This window comes from Globicephala melas, chromosome 4 (genome assembly GCF_963455315.2).
Source record: "Globicephala melas chromosome 4, mGloMel1.2, whole genome shotgun sequence".
Lineage (NCBI taxonomy): Eukaryota > Metazoa > Chordata > Mammalia > Artiodactyla > Delphinidae > Globicephala > Globicephala melas.
In genome coordinates this window covers 64,812,775-64,833,303 of record NC_083317.1, presented here as the reverse complement: position 1 = coordinate 64,833,303, position 20,529 = coordinate 64,812,775, and the positions used below count along the sequence as shown (strand labels likewise).

The 20,529-nt window shown below is 37.3% G+C and overlaps 1 protein-coding gene across 4 annotated transcripts in view; it reads left to right on the top strand.

The window, feature by feature from the left end:
* Positions 1–20,529, top strand: part of IGSF11 (immunoglobulin superfamily member 11) — a 139,072-nt gene that overhangs the window by 86,390 nt on the left and 32,153 nt on the right. For 3 of the 4 annotated variants that reach the window (XM_060298103.1, XM_060298102.1, XM_060298105.1), the window contains one exon: positions 18,893–19,056. In XM_060298103.1, coding sequence (XP_060154086.1) covers positions 18,893–19,056 — 164 coding nt within the window. Of the gene's footprint in view, positions 1–7,746; positions 7,980–18,892; positions 19,057–20,529 lie in introns of those variants that run through there. The other variant, XM_060298104.1, reaches the window with a different exon arrangement.

The following is a 20,529-nucleotide window of genomic DNA, read 5'->3' as shown; positions in this document are numbered from 1 at the left end:
AATATTATCAAATGCATATTGGACATTTACTGTATTATCGGGCATATTGGACCTGGGCATATAGTTTCTACTTAGAATCTGCCTAGAAGGTTTCTGATAATTTCAGGGAAGTACAGGGTACTGCGGAGGTACGTAAGAGGTCTGGAGGTCAGGGAAATTTTGAAATCTGAAGGATAGGTAGGAGTTAGAAGGATCCTCTGTGTGTGTGTGTGTGTGTGTGTGTGTGTGTGTGTGTGTGTGTGTGTGTGGTGGGGGAGTGTATTTCAGGCTATGGAAAGAGACCATACAAATCCAGGAGAGGCCAGTGTATTTCTGGACCTGAGAAAAGTCCACTGTGGGAAAAAGTGCTGTAAGACTGGTTGGAAAAACAGGCAAAGGCCATATTCAGGAGGGTCTGAAGGTCATGGAAAGTACTTAGACACACTGTGTCAGTACTTAATTCTGATGTAATATTACCTCTGTCTGCGCTCTTAGATTTCTAAGAGTTTCTAATAGGATAGGTAACAAAATTTCCTACTTTTGCATTTTTTAGTTGAGGTATATTTGACATAAACATTATATTAGTTTAAGGCGTGCAACATAATGATTTGACACTTGTATACATAATTGCAAAATGATCACCACGGTATGTCCAGTTAACATCTGTTCCCATATATATACAAAATTTTTTTTCTTATAATCAGAAATTTTAAGATTTACTCTCCTAGCTAATTTCAAATATGCAATAACGTCTATTAACTATAGTCATTAAGCTGTACATTACATCCTCATGACTTTGTAAGTGGAAATTTGTACCTTTAGGCCTGCTATTTGGCCCGCCCTCCTGCCTTAGGCAACTAACAATCTGTTTTCTATATCTTTGAGCTTGGTGTTTTTATTTTCTTTTTTTAGATTCCAAATATAAGTGAGATAATGTAGTATTTATCTTTTTGTGTCTGACTTACTCCACTTAGCATAATGTTTTCATGGTCCATCCATGTTGTTGCAAATGGTAAGATTTCATTCATTTTTATGACTGAATAATATTCCATTGTACATGTACACCACATTTTCATTATCCATTCATCCATCCATGGACCTTTAGATTGTTTCCATGTCTTGGCTATTGTAAGTAATGTTGAAACGGACATTTAGGTACAGATGTCTTTTCAAATTAGTGTTTTCATCTTTGGATGAATACTGAGAAGTGGAATTATTGGATCATGTGGTAGTTCTATTTTTAATTTTTGAGGAACCTCCATATTTTTCATAGTGGCTGCACTAATTTATATTCCCACAAACAGTACAGTTTGTGAGAGAGAACAGTGGGTTCTCTTTTCTCCACATCCTTGCTAGCACTTGTTATTTCTAGTCTTTTTCATGATAGTCATTCTGACATGTGTGAAGTCGTATCTCATAGTGGTTTTGATTTGCATTTCCCTGATGACTGATGAAAGATGAGGTTGAACATTTTTCATGTACCTGTTGGCCATCTGTATGTCTTCTTTGGAAAGATCCTCTGCCCATTTTTTAATTGGATTGTTTATTTTTTAGCTGTTGAGTTGTATGAGTTCTTATTTCCTCCACATTTCAAATCTCTTATTTTTTCATATTGTACACGTTGAAGAGTGCTTTACACTAGTTAGAAGTTAAACTGGTACTGACACAAACATATCCCCAAAAATCAAGAAAATTAAAAAAAAATAGTGTTTAGTTTGGAAAGAAGCAGTGTTATTGGTGAACAAGAATAAAAATTTCAGTTGAGTCATTTTTAAAAAAGAATTTAATTGGTTTCAGAATATAACATCCTTCCTGATGGTTTCAGATGGCTTTATTTGTTCATAAATAACTCTACTTTTGATTTAGCCTCTTTTATCATATGAATGCTTCATTAAACAAATGGAGCTCGCTCATTATAGCCAAGTGGGGCTATATTCAACCATTTAGTGACGTTGAGCGTACGTGGTTGTATTTAACCGTAAAAGCCATTTATCTGGCCTTTTGCCATCTGGAAACTCTAGTTAGTATTTCCCAATATAAATCTTCAATCTGCTAACCACATTGATACTGGCATTTAGCTAGTGTGACAATGTCAGAAAGGCCTACCCAAATATAAACTAAAGAACTCTGTAATTTCTTTAGAAAACACAACAAAACTAAGCCAGGAAAGAAAAGTACATTCTTCCACCCTAGTCATTGTCTGGATTAAAAGCCTACATATTTAGAAGTTCTTTAGAAAGCTAAACAGTAAAAGCATTTTAATTTTTTTATCGCTGGAAAAGGCCAGTGACTTGCACGTTCAGATTTGCCAAAAGGTTACCCCTGTAATAAAAGGTAACCATGAAAAAATAGCTCATAAACTGTCACTTTTCTCTCCCCATGCCCTGCCCTCTTTCTACACAGTGATTTCTGCAATTTGAAAGCACAGTGATTTTTTTTTTTAAAAGTCTTTCATATAATCCTTGGGACATTCAGATTTTTTAGATTATACTTATTCCTAGGACCTGCAAAGGTTTGCAAGAAATGCTCTTCATCTACTTTCTGTAAGGCAAGTTAAATACAAATGTGAGACTCTCTTCTTATCAGCGTGGCAATAAATTTGATATCGATTTTTATTGGGGCTCCCTCCTCCACACCGCAAGGTCTCATGCAGAGCCAAAACACTGGGGGACTCCTCTGGTCCTCTGCAGAGTAACTATTAACATGCCCCACGTTTGAGCCCGCAGGGTCCGTTGAAGTCTTGCTCTGCAGCTCTGTACTGTGTAGAGCTCAGGGGATTTTGCAGTGACAGAGCCCCAGTGTCCAGGGGCAGCCATCCTTTTTTTTTTTTTTTTTTTTTAAATCTTTAACAAAGTTTTTATTTCTTCCATGGTTATTCACTTACAACCTTTTCTTAAGTCGGCTTCAATTATGGATTCTTATTTATTGGCATAAAGATTTATGCAAAGAAACCCTTCCATTTCATTGAACATTATATTTGTATTGTTAATTTGTAGAGTTCCTCAACCTCTTGGTCACATTTTTAGGAAGTTATTCATTTATTCATTCATTCATATTTAGAACCAGCTCTCCATTATATTAACCATTTCTACGTTTTTTTTGCTTCCTAATTTACTTATTTATGCTTTTAATTTTATTACTTTGTCTACCTTTATTTTGGCTTGTTTGCTTATTTTAACCTTTCTAATTTAAATGTTTAATTCATTTATTTCTTTTTTCTATTAAATACATTTACACCATTAATTTTTTCATTGAGTATTAATTTGGCCACATCCCATAGGTTATAATTCTATTGTCATCCATTTTTTTTTTTTTAACATCTTTATTGGGGTATAATTGCTTTACAATGGTGTGTTAGTTTCTGCTTTATAACAAAGTGAATCAGTCATACATAAACATATGTTCCCATATGTCTTCCCTCTTGCGTCTCCCTCCCTCCCACCCTCCCTATCCCACCCCTCCAGGCTGTCACAAAGCACCTAGCCAATATCCCTGTGCCATGCGGCTGCTTCCCACTAGCTATCTACCTTACTACCAGCCATCCTTTTTGAGACACTGCTATTTCCCTTGGCCTCTGAGGAAAGTAGAGCTTGGATCCCCTCTTCTCTGGGAAGTTGGCTATAGCATCCATGCCCTTCCTAGTAGTCCGTGTTCTCCTTTCTTCAGCTCAGAGGTAGCCCCTCCTACCTCCTCTTCCCCAGGACAGTTTCCTCAGTGAGCCCAGGCTTTCCCTAGAGATAGCCTGTTTGTCTTTGGTAGTTTCAGCTTTCCACCTTGCAAAAGCCTCTGAGGTGAGGAAATACAGAGTGCTTGACAAAGAAAGGCTTAGAAGAGGTAGGGGAGAGGAAAAAGAAAGAGAAAGAACTTTTAATGTTTTCATTTACTGCTTGTTGTCATCAACATTTGTCCTATTCATGTCTGGCCATCACATGTTGGACAGCATTTCTACATTTGGAGAAATTTCCACATTATGCATCCGTCTCCTTAGGGTCAGAAGTGAGAACTCAAATTTCCAGCGTCTTTTGCTGCTTGGACTTCACTCTCCAGTCGGAGGCACTTAGGTGAGACCACGACTTGGAAGAGAACCATGTGAGAAACGGGCTCTGTGCTGAGCGTAGGCAGCAGCAGGAGAGCGTGGCTCTGGGGGATGATAATGTTGTAGGGTTGAGTGCCTGGTAGAGACCTGGCATCAGTACTAGTTGCAGTCAGGTTTTGGCATTTAGGGTTTGGTGACTGGGACAGATGCAGCAGTTTTCTCATCAAGCCAGTTCTACAGCATAGTTTTGGATGTTTTCCTAGAAGTTTAGCCTTGAGCTTGCTTGTTTTTCTAGTCATCTCAGTGATTCTGTGAACTTAAAATCAGATTTATTGAGGTATAATTGACGTACAGTAAAATACTGTTTTGGGTTTATTGTTTGTTGGGTTTTGACAGATGTTTACAGTCTCCTAATAATCTCCACAATCATGATACTGAATATTTCTATCACCCCAAAGAGGTTATGCCCCCGTGTAATCTTCTCTGTGCCCCCTTTCCTCTCTGCCCTAACTCCAGCCCATTTTCTGCCCCTGTGGTTTTCCCTTTTCCATAATACCGAATTTTTAAAAACTGTGAATACGTATTGTATATAGTTTTTGTTTCTCTGTTCTTTCACTTAGCATAATGCCTTTGATATTTATCCATGTTGCATGTATCAGTAGTTTGTTCCTTTCTGTTAATGAGTAATTTTCCAGTGTATGCCATAATTATTTTTATCCATTCACAAGTTGCTGGACATTTGAGTTTGTTCCAGTTTTTTTGGCTATTGTGAATAAAGATGCTATAAAAAAACCTATGCATATAGGTTTTTTTTTGTGTGTGTGTGTATGTATGTTTTTACATCTCTTGGTTAAATACCTAGGATTGGAATTGCTGGGTAGTATGATTAAGTGTATATTTAACTTTGTTAGAAACTGAAAATATTGTGAAAATATTCCCAAATGACTGTACCACTTTGTAGTCCCTCCAGAAATGTATGAGGTTTCGAGTTGCTCTGCATTTTGGGCAAAACTTGGTATTGTCAATCATTTTAATTTAAACTCATTCTAGTTGATGTGTAGTAGTATCTCAATGTATTTTTTTTTTCATTTTTAAAATCTTTATTGAATTTGCTACAATTTTGCTTCTGTTTGATGTTTTGGTTTTTTGGCTCTGAGGCATGTGGGATCTTAGCTCCCTGACCAGAAATTGAACCCACACCCCCGCATCGGAAGGCAAAGTCTCAACCACTGGACTTCCAGGGAAGTCCCCTCAATGTGATTTTAATTTCCATGTTGACTAATGAAATTGAGTAATAAGAATTTTCATATTCTTATTACTCATTTGTATGTTGTCAATGGTACGCTTAAAAAATTGGGTTGTCTTACTGAATTGTAAGAGTTGTTTAAATATCGTAAATACAAGTCCTTGATGTGTTTTGAAAATATTTTCTTCCAAACTGTGGCTGGTTTTTGATTTTCTTAATAGTGTCTTTTGAAGACAAGAAATTGTTAATTTTGAAAGACTACTTTATCAATTTTTTAAATAATTCATGCATTTTGTATCCTAAGAAGTCTTTTCCTAACTCAAAGTCATGGAGACTTTCACCTATGTTTCCTTACAGAAATTTCATAGTTTTCACTCCTACATTTAGGTTTTTGATCCATTTCAGGTTAACTTTTATATAAGGTGTAAGGTAAGCGTAAAGTTAATATTTTTGCATATGGAGGTCCAGTTCTTCCAGCACTGTTTTTTGAAGAGTATCCTTTTCCCACTGAACAGCCTTGAAATCTTTGGAAATCAATCGACCATATTTGTGTGGATCTGTTTCCGTACTCTGTATGTCTGTCCTAATGCTGATCCTACACTATCTTGATTACCGTAGCTTACAGTAAGTTTTAAAAATCAGGTATTGCAAGTCCTCAAACTTTTTTTTCTTTTCAAAATTTGGCTATTTTAGTCTTCACTTTTACACATACATTTTAGAAGCAATTTGTTTATTTCTACAAAGAAGTTCACTGGAATTTTGATTAGGATTGTATTAAATCAATAGATGAATTTGGGGAGACTTGACATCTTAAAAGTATTGTCTTTTGATTAATGGCCATGGTTTATCTCTTTATTTATTTAGGTCCTTAAAGTTTTCTCAGGAAAGTTTTGTAATTTTCATTGTATAGGTCTTACAGATATTTTGTTAAAGTTATTCCCAAGTGTTTCATCTTTTTGGTGCTATTGTAAAAGTGGTATTATTTTTATTTATTTATTTATTTTTTTAAGGTACATGGACCTCTCACTGTTGTGGCCTCTCCCGTTGCGGAGCACAGGCTCCAGACGCGCAGGCTCAGGGGCCATGGCTCATGGGCCCAGCCGCTCCGCAGCATGTGAGATCTTCCTGGACTGGGGCACGAACCCGTGTCCCCTGCATCGGCAGGCAGACTCTCAATCACTGCGCCACCAGGGAAGCCCTAGTTTTAAATTTTAATTTCCAAATATTCACTACTATTAAATAGAAATATAGTTGATATTCATATATTGACCTTGACTTCTGCAGCCTCGGTAAACTAATTTATTAATTAGAATTTTTTGCTTTTTAGTAGGTTCATTAGGATGTTTAATGTAGACAGTTGTGTTATCTGCAAATAATCTGTACAGTTTTACGTTTTCCTTTCCAATCTATATGCCTTTTGCTTCTTATCTTTGACTTATTGCAATGGCTAGGAACTCCATGTTGAATGGATGTGGTGAGAGCAGACATCCTTTCCTTGTTTCTGATCATAGGAGGAAAGCAACTTTAGCCATTAAGTGAAAGTTGTCTTTTATCATTAAATATAATGTTAGCTCTCTATTTTTTTGTAGATGCTTGTTATCCATTTGTGGAAGTTTCCTACTCTTCCTTGTTTGAAGAGAGTTTTTATGATAAACAGACACTGATTTTTGTCACTTTTTCGGTACCCATTGAAAAGTGTGTGTGTGTGTATTTTTTTTAGTGTATTGGCTTGGTAAATTATATTGATTTCAAATACTGAGTGAACCTTGCATTTAAAAGGGTAAACGTCACTTTTGTCATTATTAATTATTTTTCTATATATTGCTGGATTCAATTTGCTAATATTTTGTTAAGGGCTATTATGCCTATATTTAGAAGGGATGTTAGTCAGTAATTTTCTTTGCTTGTATTGTCTTTGTTGGATTTTGGTATCAGGGTAATGTAAGCCTCATAAAATGAGTTGGGGAGTGTTCCCTTTTTTTTTCTGGAAGAATTTATATATGGAATTGGCATTATTTTTTCATTAATTGTTTGGCACAGTTCACAGTTGAAGCCATTTGGACCTGGTGTTATCTCGGTGGGAGAATTCTTAAATGCAGATTAATTCAATTTTTAAAAAATGAACATAGGGCTAGTCAGGTTATATCTTTTACAGAGAGCTGTGGTAGTTTGTGTCTTTCAAGGGATTTGTTCATTTCATCTGTTTCCAAGATATTAGCATAAAGTCATTTATAATATCCCTTTCTTATTCTTTTAATGTCTCTGGGATCTGTAGTTATGTCCTTTCCTTCATAATGGTAATTTATGTCTTTTATTTTCTTGATAAGTCTGGTTAGAGATTTATCAATTATTGACTTCTCAGAGAACCAGCTTTTGGTTTCAGTGATTTACTCCATTAATAATTTTCCTTTGTTCATTTTCATTGAATTCTACTGTTATTTTTATACTTTTCTCTTTTGACTTACTTTTTTTTTTTTTCTTTTGTGGTACGCGGGCCTCTCACTGTTATGGCCTCTCCCGTTGTGGAGCACAGGCTCTGGACGCGCAGGCTCAGTGGCCATGGCTCACGGGCCCAGCCGCTCCGCGGCATGTGGGATCTTCCCGGACTGGGGCACAAACCCGTGTTCCCTGCATCGGCAGGCAGACTGTCAACCACTGCGCCACCAGGGAAGCCCTTGACTTACTTTTGATGTAATTTTCTTTTCCTAGTTTCCTAAGGTGGGTGTTTAAGTTTTTGACTATAAACCTTCTTCTTTCATACTGTGAGCATTTAGATGCTATTAATTTTCCTCAGAGTAGTGCTTGGTTGCTTGCCTTAAATTTTGATGTGTTGTATTTTCATTTTTATGCAATTCAAAAAATTTTCTGATTTTCCTTGTAATTTGGCCTTTGACCTGTGAATTATTTAGAAGTTAATTTTTATAAATATTTGATGATTTTCTATATTTCTTTCTGTTGAGTTCTAATTGAATTCACATCCCTGTGTGATTTTAATGACCTTAAATTGGTTAAAGTTTATTTTGTAGCTCAGAATATGGTCTATCTTGGTGAATGTTCCATGTGCATTTGAAAATAATGTGTATTCCATGATGTTGGGTAGAGTGTCCTAAAAAATCTCAGTTACGTTAAGTTCATTTGTAGTGTTGTGTAGGTCTTCTGTATTTTCACTGATTTTTTTCTTATTTATTGATTTTTATATATTTGTTTTATGTAATTGTCAATGACAGAAAAGTGTTCCACTCTCTGTGATTGAGATTTTTTTCTTTTTATCCTTTCAGTTCTATCAGTTTTTCTTCATGTACTCTGAAGCTCTGTTGTTAGATGCATACACATGACTATTATGTTCTTGATGAATTGACCCCTTTATCATTATTTAATGTCCCTCTTTATTCCTATTTTGGTGGTTTAGTTCTCTCTTCACATGCTACTTCTTTCAGACTCTCCAACAAGAAGGAAAGTCCTATTGGAGTTACCAGGCACCGTTGTGTTTGGTACATCTTTTGACAAGGATCTTATGACAGCTATTTCATAAACAACTGTCTGGTCTATATGTGACTGATTTGGTCCGGTGCTGATTTCTGGTATACAATCACTTGTAGCCAGGATGTGAATGAGATCCTGTGTTAAAACCATGGTGACCTATGTAAGGAATTGCTTCATTCTGCTTTCCCTGAGGGGAATTTTGGCTGTGGTAGCCATCATATTATCATGTTCATCATAACACTGCAAATCTTGCATCTGCTTTTGTGGCTTGCTTCTTTAGACAGCTAATTATAATCACATTACTCATTTTTACAAAAGGATTTGCAAACACAGATGTTCATAGGAGTCAGGCAGGGATCCTGACTGAGAAAAGTGGTATATTGTAGATAATAGGGAGTGGTGAGGATTGTGGCAATGTGGAGAGCTCAAAATTTGTGTGAAGGGGCGGCACTAATTAATTACCAAGAGAAATTCAGGCCCACTATTACTCTTACAGTTTTTTAAGATAAGTTGGTAATCTAGAGTTTTTTATTATTTAATTGTAAGTAATTCGAAGTACTTAAAAACTCTGAGTGGGTCATATAATATAGGCCAAACAAAATATGTATGTAAATCATCTGTAACCTTGCCAGACTGTAGTCAGCCCTGTAAGGGAATTCCTAAATGGAATAGAACAACTATGTCCTAAGTCAGATGTAAAATTAGGGGAGGGTGATAATAATGGGAGACTTGCTGTAGCAGATTCTGATCAAGATCACATGGAGCGTTAGGAATTATTGCTGAGTAGAAGTCTCCCATATAATAGATATGCCAATGGCACAAAGGGGCCGAGTAGGCAGATGTATATACTTTTGATCACTTGAAAAGTGACAAAGGGGCATGCTAATGTAGAGTGTGAGCATTGGTTCAGTACAAGGCCTTGGCCTCCCTCTGGACCTCTGTCTAATCTCTGGGCCTGCTCTTTGGAACTATACCTGAGGAAATCATTCCTGTACCTGGGTCCCCTGGCGTGCTGTTTGCCCTTGGCATGCTTCCTGAGGAATGTTTGTGGCTGAAGAGGAGGAGCCAGTGAGAATGCGCTGCAGTGGCGTTTAAAGGGGCACCATAATACCATGGAAATACAATACTGTGATACCGTGGCACATGTATGGGGCTACAGTGCTCCAGTCAGAAGATGAGGATGTGTAATTTTATGGTAACCTGCCTTTGTATACCAGCAATAAAGTATGCATATTGTTTACAGAGATTGGCAGTCGTTCTGTAAATTGATTAATGTCGATGACCAGTGCATAAGAAAGCCATCTACACTGATCAAATTAACCAGATATTTACTCTTCATTTAGTTTAGTGCTGTGTTGATGGCCAAAGCCTAATTTAATGTCAGTTAACACAAACATTGTTTTTTAGTTAAAATGGCAGTTAAAATTATATAATAATAACAATTGTAAAGATAATTTCATCTGATTAAAATTTGCTTAAAATATGAAGAGAAAGTGATTTCCTTAAAAATCACTACAGTAAAATAAATAGCTAGTGGGAAGCAGCTGCATGGCACAGGGAGATCAGCTCCGTGTTTTCTAACTATTTAGAGGGGTGGGATAGGGAGGGTAGGAGGGAGACGCAAGAGGGAGGAGATATGGGGATATATGTATATGTATAGCTGATTCACTTTGTTATAAAGCAGAAACTAACACACCATTGTAAAGCAATTATACTCCAATAAAGATGTTAAAATAAATAAATAAAATATTTAAAACTTAAAAAAATAAAAATCACTGCAATGTTAGAGACTTGTGTTATTCCATAATTTCCTTCAGAAAACGAGCATAGCATAGAATTTTTGTTTTTTTGAAATTTATTTCAGTCTGATGGATCTACAAAACTTAACTTGAACAGTTTAGATGGATTTTATAATTTTTGTATGCACGAAACAGCACTTATGAAATCATATGGGAATCATACAAGCCAATAGGCATTATGTGACTGCTGATATTAACATTTGGGGTAGAAGGACAGCATAGGTCCTCCAAAATGCCATAAGATCCTGTTGATGCTTTGCTGACCACATTCCTGGAGGGAAGTGGTCTGGCAGTTGGGCTGATCCTGAAACATGAACACATGCTCCGTAGATATCAGCAAACACTCTATTTCAACATCTCAGTTAGATTTTTGTGCCAGTTCTGCTTCTGAACTTCAGGTGTTCTGGCTCTGATGGATTTGTAGGGGAGGCCTTGTGTCCTTTGAGTCTAGCCAATCACTGTAAAATGTCCTTTGTCTCTTCTCTTGGCTATGCAGTGTGGATGATTCCTCTTCAGACTTCTAAGGATTCTTTGCTGCCAGCTTTTTTTCCTCTAATATGTACCTCTTGGTCTGAGAAAATGTGAATTTCTTCTTGCTTTAAATCTTGGGAAATAGAGGTCTAAAGAAAGAGTATACACAACTGTTATTTATGGTTTCAACTCCTGGGAGGAAATAGGGCCATGTGCTTTATGTCTTTCTTGTTTAATTGCTAGGAGTCATTCAGAATTCATGAGTTGACTTAATTTTTCTTGGGTGAATGTACTAAGAAAAAATTCAAGTCTGCAAAATGCTGCCAATTCAACTGTTAAATTATGCATTTTACATGTAAATATTGCAAATTGTAAGATATTTTAAATGAATTTTTAATTTAGTATTTAGCATTAAAGTTTAAATTCCTGCCCAGAATTTCAAACATGGAAATACACTCTAACAGAAAATAGGGCTTTTAGGGTTTTTTAAAAATAAAATAGAAAAGAAAGAAGCATTTAAAATGTGAAACACACCCATTTCCTTCCTTCTTACTCTTTCTAAGAAATTCTCAATTATATTCAGTTGAATCCGTATTTTAAATAGGAATCCTGAGACACAATCACAAAGCAACTTTTTGTCTTCCACATCTTTTAAAATTTATTCAAGATCCAGTTTTTCTTTTTCTAGATGAAAATTAAAGCAGGTTACACAACTTTTCTGATCATTCTTAGGTTAAAAATAAAGCAAAGCAAGAAAATCTCAATTTATACACAGAAATGTATGTGTAGTTCTCAGAATGCCAGTGACCCACGCTCTACTCCAGAGGTCTGCCTCCAGCTTCTTTCTCCTGGAAGGCTCATTAGACAGCCCTCTGGGACAGAATCTAAGGGAACCCACATGTGATCCACTCAGATGCCCTTTGCCCTGACACATTCAGGGAAAGTAGCCCCTTTTGCTGGGTGGGAATGGAATGGAACTTATAGCACACCACAGCTCTCCACAAAATCTGTTTCCAGACATTCATGCCTGATCCATTTATTCTCTGTGTAGTCCTAAAAGTTATATAGCCAGTTTTCATCTGTCTTTGTACAAATCCTTCAGGGTAGTTGATCTTAAAACTCGCTCTGAATGGGCATCATCAGAAAATCTACAAACAACAAATGCTGGAGAGGGTGTGGAGAAAAGGGAACCCTCTTGCACTGTTGGTGGGAATGTAAATTGATACAGCCACTATGGAGAACAGTATGGACATTCCTTAAAAAACTAAAGATAGAATTACCATATGACCCAGCAATCCCACTACTGGGCATATACCCAGAGAAAACCATAATTCAAAAAGTCACGTGCACCCCAATGTTCATTGCAGCACTGTTTACAATAGCCAGGTCATGGAAGCAACCTAAATGCCCATCGGCAGACGAATTGTTAAAGAAGTTGTGGTACATATATACAATGTAATGTTACTCAGCCATAAAAAGGAACGAAATTGGGTCATTTGTAGAGACATGGATGGACCTAGAGACTGTCATACAGAATGAAGTAAGTCAGAAATAGAAAAACAAATATTGCATATTAACGCATATATGTGGAATCTAGAAAAATGGTACAGATGAACTGGTTTGCAAGGCAGAAATAGGGACATAGATGTAGAGAACAAATGTATGGACACCAAGGGGAGAAAGCTGGAGATGGTGGTGATAGTGGTGGGGTGAATTGGGAGATTGGGATTGACATATATGCACAAATATGTATAAAATAGATAACTAATAAAAATAGCTTTTAAAAAAACTTGCTTTGATATCTCATATCTTATATCTGACATTTTAAGGTGTTGGTTGACTTTCAAAATTGTCTTTCATAGAGAATTCTGATAGCTAAAGAGCAAAGTAGACTTTTTATATTAAGTTCTGTATACATGAGACAGAGTAGAGCAGATATATTTACAAATAAATCGAGTTTTTATTGCTCAGTGTTGGTTCTGTTGGTAAAGAAGTATCTCTTCGCCTTAATCATACTACAAGTAATCGTATCATTTGTTTTCAGAGTTATGGTCTGTGGAAGAGTTTGGAATAGTAGAAAATATACTCTATCAGAAGTCAGAAGAAATAGGTCCTAATCTTAAGACCTTTGGCAAGGCTATCTCTTTGGACCCTAGTATCTTCGTGGGCAAATTGAATTAGATCAATTAAACAATATATATTTATTGAGTTCTTATTGTGTGCTTACAGTAATGGAATTACTCTGGAGTTAATGTACCTCACAGTATTCCAAGGATGTTATCTTAAATAATCACACTGATGAAAGTATGATTACAAGTTTGAATAGTGTTCAGAATAACAGGAACACTGCTTTATGAGACCCTGACCTAGGCTGAGGGGTCAGGAAATGCTTATCTGTGAGAAGGTAGCACTTGAGCTAATATGAAGAATGAGTAGGAGGTAATATATTAAGTAAAAGATTGGGTGTGGAACAGAGAAGATCACAGGAAAGACAGGACAGAGCAAAGGCTGTGATGGAAGTAGTCAAGAGAAATTTTATTGGTAAAATGGATCAGATTTGATCGTGGACTGGGTTTGGGAGATGATGAGAGAGTAGAAGGAATCAAGAAAGATTTCTAAATTTCTGACTTGTCCAACTTGATGGCTAGTTGAGCCATTTGCTAGCACAGGGAACTCTAAAAAGGAGCCAGATACACAGGGGACGCAGGCATGGTGGGGAAGATCAAGAGTCTGATCTTGGACGAGTTGATTTGAGGTATCTTTGAGATTTCTGTGTGGAGATGTCTAGGAGGCAGTTGTATATAAGAGGAGAGGTTTGGGTTGGTTAAATTTGGAAGCCATTGACTTGTATATGAGAAATGAACCCATGATAATGAATGAGAGTCTGCAGGGAGAGAGTTTAGAATAAGAAAAGGCAGCCGGGGGCTTCCCTGGTGGTGCAGTGGTTGAGAGCCTGCCGATGCAGGGGACACGGGTTCGTGCCCCGGTCCGGGAGGATCCCACATGCCGCGGAGCGGCTGGGCCCATGAGCCATGGCCGCTGAGCCTGCGCGTCCGGAGCCTGTGCTCTGCAACGGGAGAGGCCACAACAGTGAGAGGTCCGCGTACCGCAAAAGAAAAATAAAAGAAAGAAAAGGCAGCCGATTGAGGAATGCCAACATTTAATAGCTGGGTAGAGAAGGGAGAAACAGCAGAAGAGATTGAGAAGTATCCAGAGATATGGAAGGAAAACCAGAAGTGAATTACATCACTGAAGCTAAGGGAAAGCTGTGTTTCAAGAAGGAGAGGGGAATGGTCATCACTGCTAGATGCTACTGAGAGTCCAAGAATGAATTCAAGAGTCATGGAGCCATCAGAAGGTCTCTGGGAAACCTAGGGAGAACTATGTTAAGAAGTAATGGTGGCAGGAGTGGATGGAAGACTAAATGTAGAAGAGTCTGGAGAGAGGGCAGTCCCTGGAGGGAACTGTGGGGTGGAGGGAGGGAGGAATTTTGTTCTAAGTGGAAATACTTGAGTATGTTTAAATGCTGTCAGGAAGTCTCCAGTGCAGAGCAAGAGGCTGAGGCTACAAGAGAGGGGACAGTCTATGATAAGGTTACTGAGGAGGCCAAGAGGATGAAATATAAATTATGCTCACCTGAGAGGCTGGCCTTAGATGAACTTCTCTAATCTAAGGGGAGAGAGGAAGAAGAGGCAGATCAAAGCTGACTTGGAAGCAGGAAGTTGAGGGAGTTTTTATCTGATGGCTTTATGTAAAAGTCCATACTAACTTAAAATTTGGTGATTGTATAATATAGTAGTGATGATAAAAACAAACATTTATGGACTGATTTCTGTGTGTTACGTGTGGTCTTTAAGTATATGTTCTCTGTAGATAAACTGTCTGGATTTGAATCCAGAGCTTACCATTTCCTTGAGCTGTGTGACCTATAGCTGGTTTTTAGTCTCTCTGGGCCTAAATTTCTTATGGATAAAAGATTATATATGAGGTATAAGATACTTTATAGTATTAAATGAGTTTGTGTGTGTATACGTGTATGTACATGTATATGTTTACATATAGTGCTTCATGTGGACTCGCTATGTGGTCAGTGTGCCCTAAATGTCAGCAAGCAATAGTGGTGTGGTAATGGTCACTGTCAGCCGTCAGCATCTGGTATTGCCCTCATCCTAGCCTTCTAACGATGTGATGGTGGTGTTAGCCCTATTTTACAGGTGAGGCAATGGAATCAGAGAATAAGTGAGGCCACACAGTTAAGTAGATGAAAGAGCCAGATTTCGAACTAGACCTATCCAGCTTCAAACCCATACTTTTACAAGTTCTGAAAGCAGCTTATCTAGAGTATTTATTCTGCACCTGTCTCAATGCTTGAGATTTCAGGGTTAACCTTATGTAAAAATGTGAGATAAATAAAGTCAGTCTTTCACAGCTTCTGCCACCCTGGGGGCCCGCCCTCTGCCAGCAGATCTGCTCTGTTTCCCTCAGCTCCCACCCCAATCCTGTGAATCTGCTCTTCCTTTACTGGAATCCTATCGTATTTTGGTAGTTTTCCCATCTACATCTTTATCTTTCATTCATAGTCTATATTGCCCTTTTTTTCTTTTTAAAATTTGTATCAAAGATGGTGTGAGTTCAGCTTAAAATTAGTAAATTGAGGGTGGGGGGTATATGTTATCCTGTACAATTAGTTTAAGGGGTGGCGTATTCCCTACACTTCTTCCTTGGAGTATTATCTGAAGAATGAAGTGATGGAGGTTTCTTGCCAGTTTGGTTTCCACACTTACTTTTAAAAATCTCCATTGCATTTATGATAATGATCATAACATATATCCTCCGTTAACCCACTTCTAACCATGAGGTGACTTGTTCCTGCCATTGCCTGTTCCATGCTCAAGTAACCTCCGCTTTCTGCCTCTTAGCACCTGAGGTTCATTCAACTTTCCTTTTTAAAACTTAGAGACTTTCCCTAATGTTATTTAACTTAGAGACTTTTCCTGATGTTATCAAGTGCTTTATATTCTACCACAGATGGCTCATTTTATGAAACATTTTATCCTGTAAAGTTAACTGCTAAGAGCGTCATTGGACTATATGTGAAGAACACAAAGTTTTATGGAAGGAAGGTGTTATGTATGTTTATTTTTTAAACAAATTGTAATCATAACAGTATGTTATTGTGTTACTTTTTTGGGCGAACTGAGGTCATATCACTTCAAAATAAAACAGTTTGAGTTACTGCCATGGACAGTGTATTTTTCATAGTTAGAATAGCTTCTTTATTGGATCCCTCTGACCTATTTTAATCTCCTGTTATTCCCATATTGTACTATAGTCCCAGGGGGCAGGCATTCTTTTCAGAAAAGATTACAGTTGATTTTGACTTGTCAGGAGTTAGCTCTGGTAAGTTACTGTTTTCTTTTTTTTGAATTTTAATAGCAATACTGAGGTATAATTTACATTCCAAAGAACTCATCCATTTAAAGTATAAAATTCAGGCTTCCCTGGTGGCGCAGTGGTTAAGAATCTGCCTGTCAATGCAGGGGACACGGGTTCGAGCCCTGGTCTGGGAAGATCCCACATGCCGTGGAGCAGCTAAGCTCGTGTGCCACAACTACTGAGCCTGTGTTCTAGAGCCTGCGAGCCACAGCTACTGAAGCCCACATGCCTAGAGCCCGTGCTCTGCAACATGAGAAGCCACTGCAGTAAGAAGTCTGCACACCGCAACAAAGAGTAGCCCCTGCTCGCCGCAACTAGAGAAAAGCCCGCGTGCAGCAACGGACACCCAACACAGCCAAAAATAAATAAATTTATTTATAAAAAAGTATAAAATTCAATTATTTTTAGTAAATTTATACAACCATCAAAGCAATACAGTTTTAGAAGTTTTCCATTGCCCTAGAAAGTTCCATTGAACCTATTTACATCAATCCCTTTTCCCTTCTCTGTTACCTCATGCAGCCACTGATTTGCTTCCTGTCTCTATAGATTTGCCTTTTCTGGACGTTTCACATAAATGGAATAATACAGTATGTAGACTTTTGAATCTGCCTTCTTTCACTTAGCAAAATGTTTTTGAGAGGCTCATCTATGTTGTAATATGTATCAGTAGCTTGTTGCTTTTTATTTCTGAATAGTATTTCATTGCATGGATATACCACATTTTGTTTATCCATTCATCAGCTGATGGATATTTGTATTATTTCCATTTGGAGGTATGATATCAATAATGCTGTTATAAGCGTTCATGGTCTTTGTGTGGACATATATTTTCATTTTACTTGGGTAGATTCCTAGGAATGGCATTTCTGGGTTATATGGTAAGTTTGTTCCACGTCTGTGTTAAACTTTTTAAGAAACTGAAGCTGTTTTCCGAAGTGACTGTACAGTTTTACATTTCCACCAGCAGTGAATGAGGAGGATTCCAGTTTCTCTACATCTTTGTTCAGCACGTGGTTTTGTCTTGATTATAACCGTTCCACTGGATGTGTGATGATACCTTATTGTGGTTTTAATATGCAGTTTCATAGTGAATAATAATGTTGAGCAGCTTTCCATGTGCTTGTTATTAACCTTTGTTGAAATACATACTCAGATGTTTTGCCCACTTAATATTAGGTTGTTTGTCTTTTTATTATTGAGCTGTAATCGTTCTTTATATATTCTGTATACAAGTCCTTTATCAGATATGTAAATTAAAAATATTTTTTCCCAGTCTATAACTTGGCTTTTTATTTTTTTAATTAAGTCTTTTGAATCACAGAAGTTTTTAAAAATTTTAATCAAGTCCAGTTTCTTAATTGTTTTTTTTTATGGTTTATGGTCCTGGTGGCATAACTAAGACCACTTTGACTAATCCAAGGCCGCAAAGATTTTCTTCTATGTTTATTTCTAGAAGTTTAATAGTTTTAGCTCTTACATTTAGGTCTATGATACATTTTGAGTCGATTTTTGTATATGCTGTGAGGTAAGGGTCTGAGTTAAATTTTTTGCATATTAATATTGAATTGTTCCAGAATCATTTTTTGAAAAAACTATTTTTTCCCTCATTTCATTGTCTTGTACCTTTGTTGAAAAGCATTTGATCATAAATAAATAAGGTTTATTTCAGAACGATCAATCCTGTGCCATTTGTCTGATGCTCTGTCCTTATGCTAGTATTACACTGTCTTGATTGCTGTAGCTAATTTATAGCAGATTTTGGAATCAGATAGTGTAACGTCTCCAAATTTGTTCTTGTTTTTCAATATTCTTTTGGCTATTCTAGTTCTTTGCCTTGTCATGTGTTTTAGAATTAGCTTGTCAATATCTGCAAAAAGCACGCTACGATTTTGATTGGCATTGCTCTCCATCGTAGATCTATTTGGAGAGGATTGGCATCTTAACAGTGTTGATTCTTCCAACCCATGAACATTGCATATCCATTTATTTAGTCTTATTTGATTTCTTTCATCAGCATTTTATAGTTTTCAGGATATACATCCTGAGCATATTTTGTTGGATTTATATATAAGCATTTAATTTTACAGTGTGCTATTGTGTAATCATTCTTTAAAATACTTTCAGTTTATTTCTTATCCCTCATCACCATTGAAGCTTTGCTTAGACCCTTTCAGTTGAATTCTACCAATCTGTATTTGAATCTGGCAAATATCAGATACCGTCTTACAAAATAGAATGTGTCTTCTAATATTTTTCCTTTATAGTTTCTAAGAGGTAAAAGGTTGAAAAATTTTTATTATTTTGACTCAGTGAGTGGTCAGTAGGTGTTTAGTAAGACTGTCATATCAGTCTGTTTACATAACTGATAATAGAAAACACACAGACCTTTTATGAAGAGATTTGGTCTATCACATAACCTCTTTGTTCCTCCTTCTGTAGGTGTTGCAGCTTCCCTGGAAGTCTCCGAGAGCCCTGGGAGTGTCCAAGTGGCCCGGGGTCAGACAGCAGTCCTGCCCTGTACTTTCACTACCAGCGCCGCCCTCATTAACCTCAATGTCATTTGGATGGTCATTCCTCTCTCCAATGCGAACCAGCCTGAGCAGGTACTTCTGTTCCATCCTGTGCTACCTCTGAAATTTTAATCTTTTCACAAGAGGTGGGTAGGAAAGCATCTTGAGTACATATTTGATTTCTAGAGTAAGGTGATACTTCCACTGAACCTAAGCTGTTTTAAGTCCTACTCCTGCATTATTAGTCAACTATCAGAAGAAGCTATCCTCTTTGTAAAAGATTTTTTTTTTTAGTTAAGAGATGTCAAGGGGATCCTTCTGAGGATTTTATTTCATCAAAACACATTGCTGACAGGAAATACTAAGACAGAAAAAGCAAAGTATATTTTGACAGGGAGGGACTAGTACTAACATAGGTGGTTGAGAGAGTACTTTTTAAAGATAGTGATAGGGCTTCCCTGGTGGCACAGTGGTTAAGAATCCGCCTGCCAGGGTTCAGGCCCTGGTCTGGGAAGATCCCACCTGCTGCGGAGCAGCTAAGCCCGTGCGCCACAACTACTGAGCCTACGTGCCACAACTACTGAAGCCCATGCGCCTAGAGCCCACGCTCTGCCACAAGAGAAGCCACCACATTGAGAAGCCCGTGCACCACAACTACTGAGCCTGCACTCTAGAGCCCACGAGCCACAACTACTGAAGCCTGCGCGCCTAGAGCCCGTGCTCCGCAACAAGAGAAGCCACTGCAATGAGAAGCCCGTGCACCACAACGAAGAGTAGCCCCTGTTCGCCACAACTAGAGAAAGCCCACGCACAGCAACGAAGACCCAATGCAGCCAAAAATAAAAATTAATTAATTAAAAATAAATAAATATAGTGATAATATTAAGGAAGTAACATTAGGTAGTAGTACTTGATTTTTTTGGTTAATTGCACAAGTATTTTAAAATAAACAAAGCCAGGCACACTAGATCTCTTCCAAGATTCTCAAATAAATTAGGGTACGTGAAAATAGAAGCTGCTATCTAATAAGGTATATCAGTTATAGGTAAAAGATCCCATAATATGCGATACCCACTGCAGAAAATAATCCTCGGAAAATTAGTGAATTGTGAACATGACTATACCTTCATTCCCAAAATTAACTTATTTCTGTTATGAAGCTTTTCGGCATCAGTAAGCTTTTCACTACCTAAAAATGTTTGATAAGCTAAGTTTTCAGATAGGAAATTTAAATTGCTATATTTAATAGTAACCTCTTCTATTTCCTTAATCCATGGAACTTTAATAATTAGACTGAGCCTTTGAGATCATTTTGTTCAGATTCATCATTTTAGGAGTCAGTGATAGAGGCAAGAAAAGACTTGACCACAATCTGCCAGACATTTAAGGTAGAGCTAAGATAAAACCAGGTACCTCACTCTCAGCCCAAAGGGCTTTTTGCAGTACCACTCTGAGTCCTCTCCCACGAAGAGTTAACTTTGGTAAGGAAATTGACATAGGTAAGCAATCATGGACTCATAACTCTTCTTCCGTTTCATGGCATTCACTTATATTCAGTCTATAACT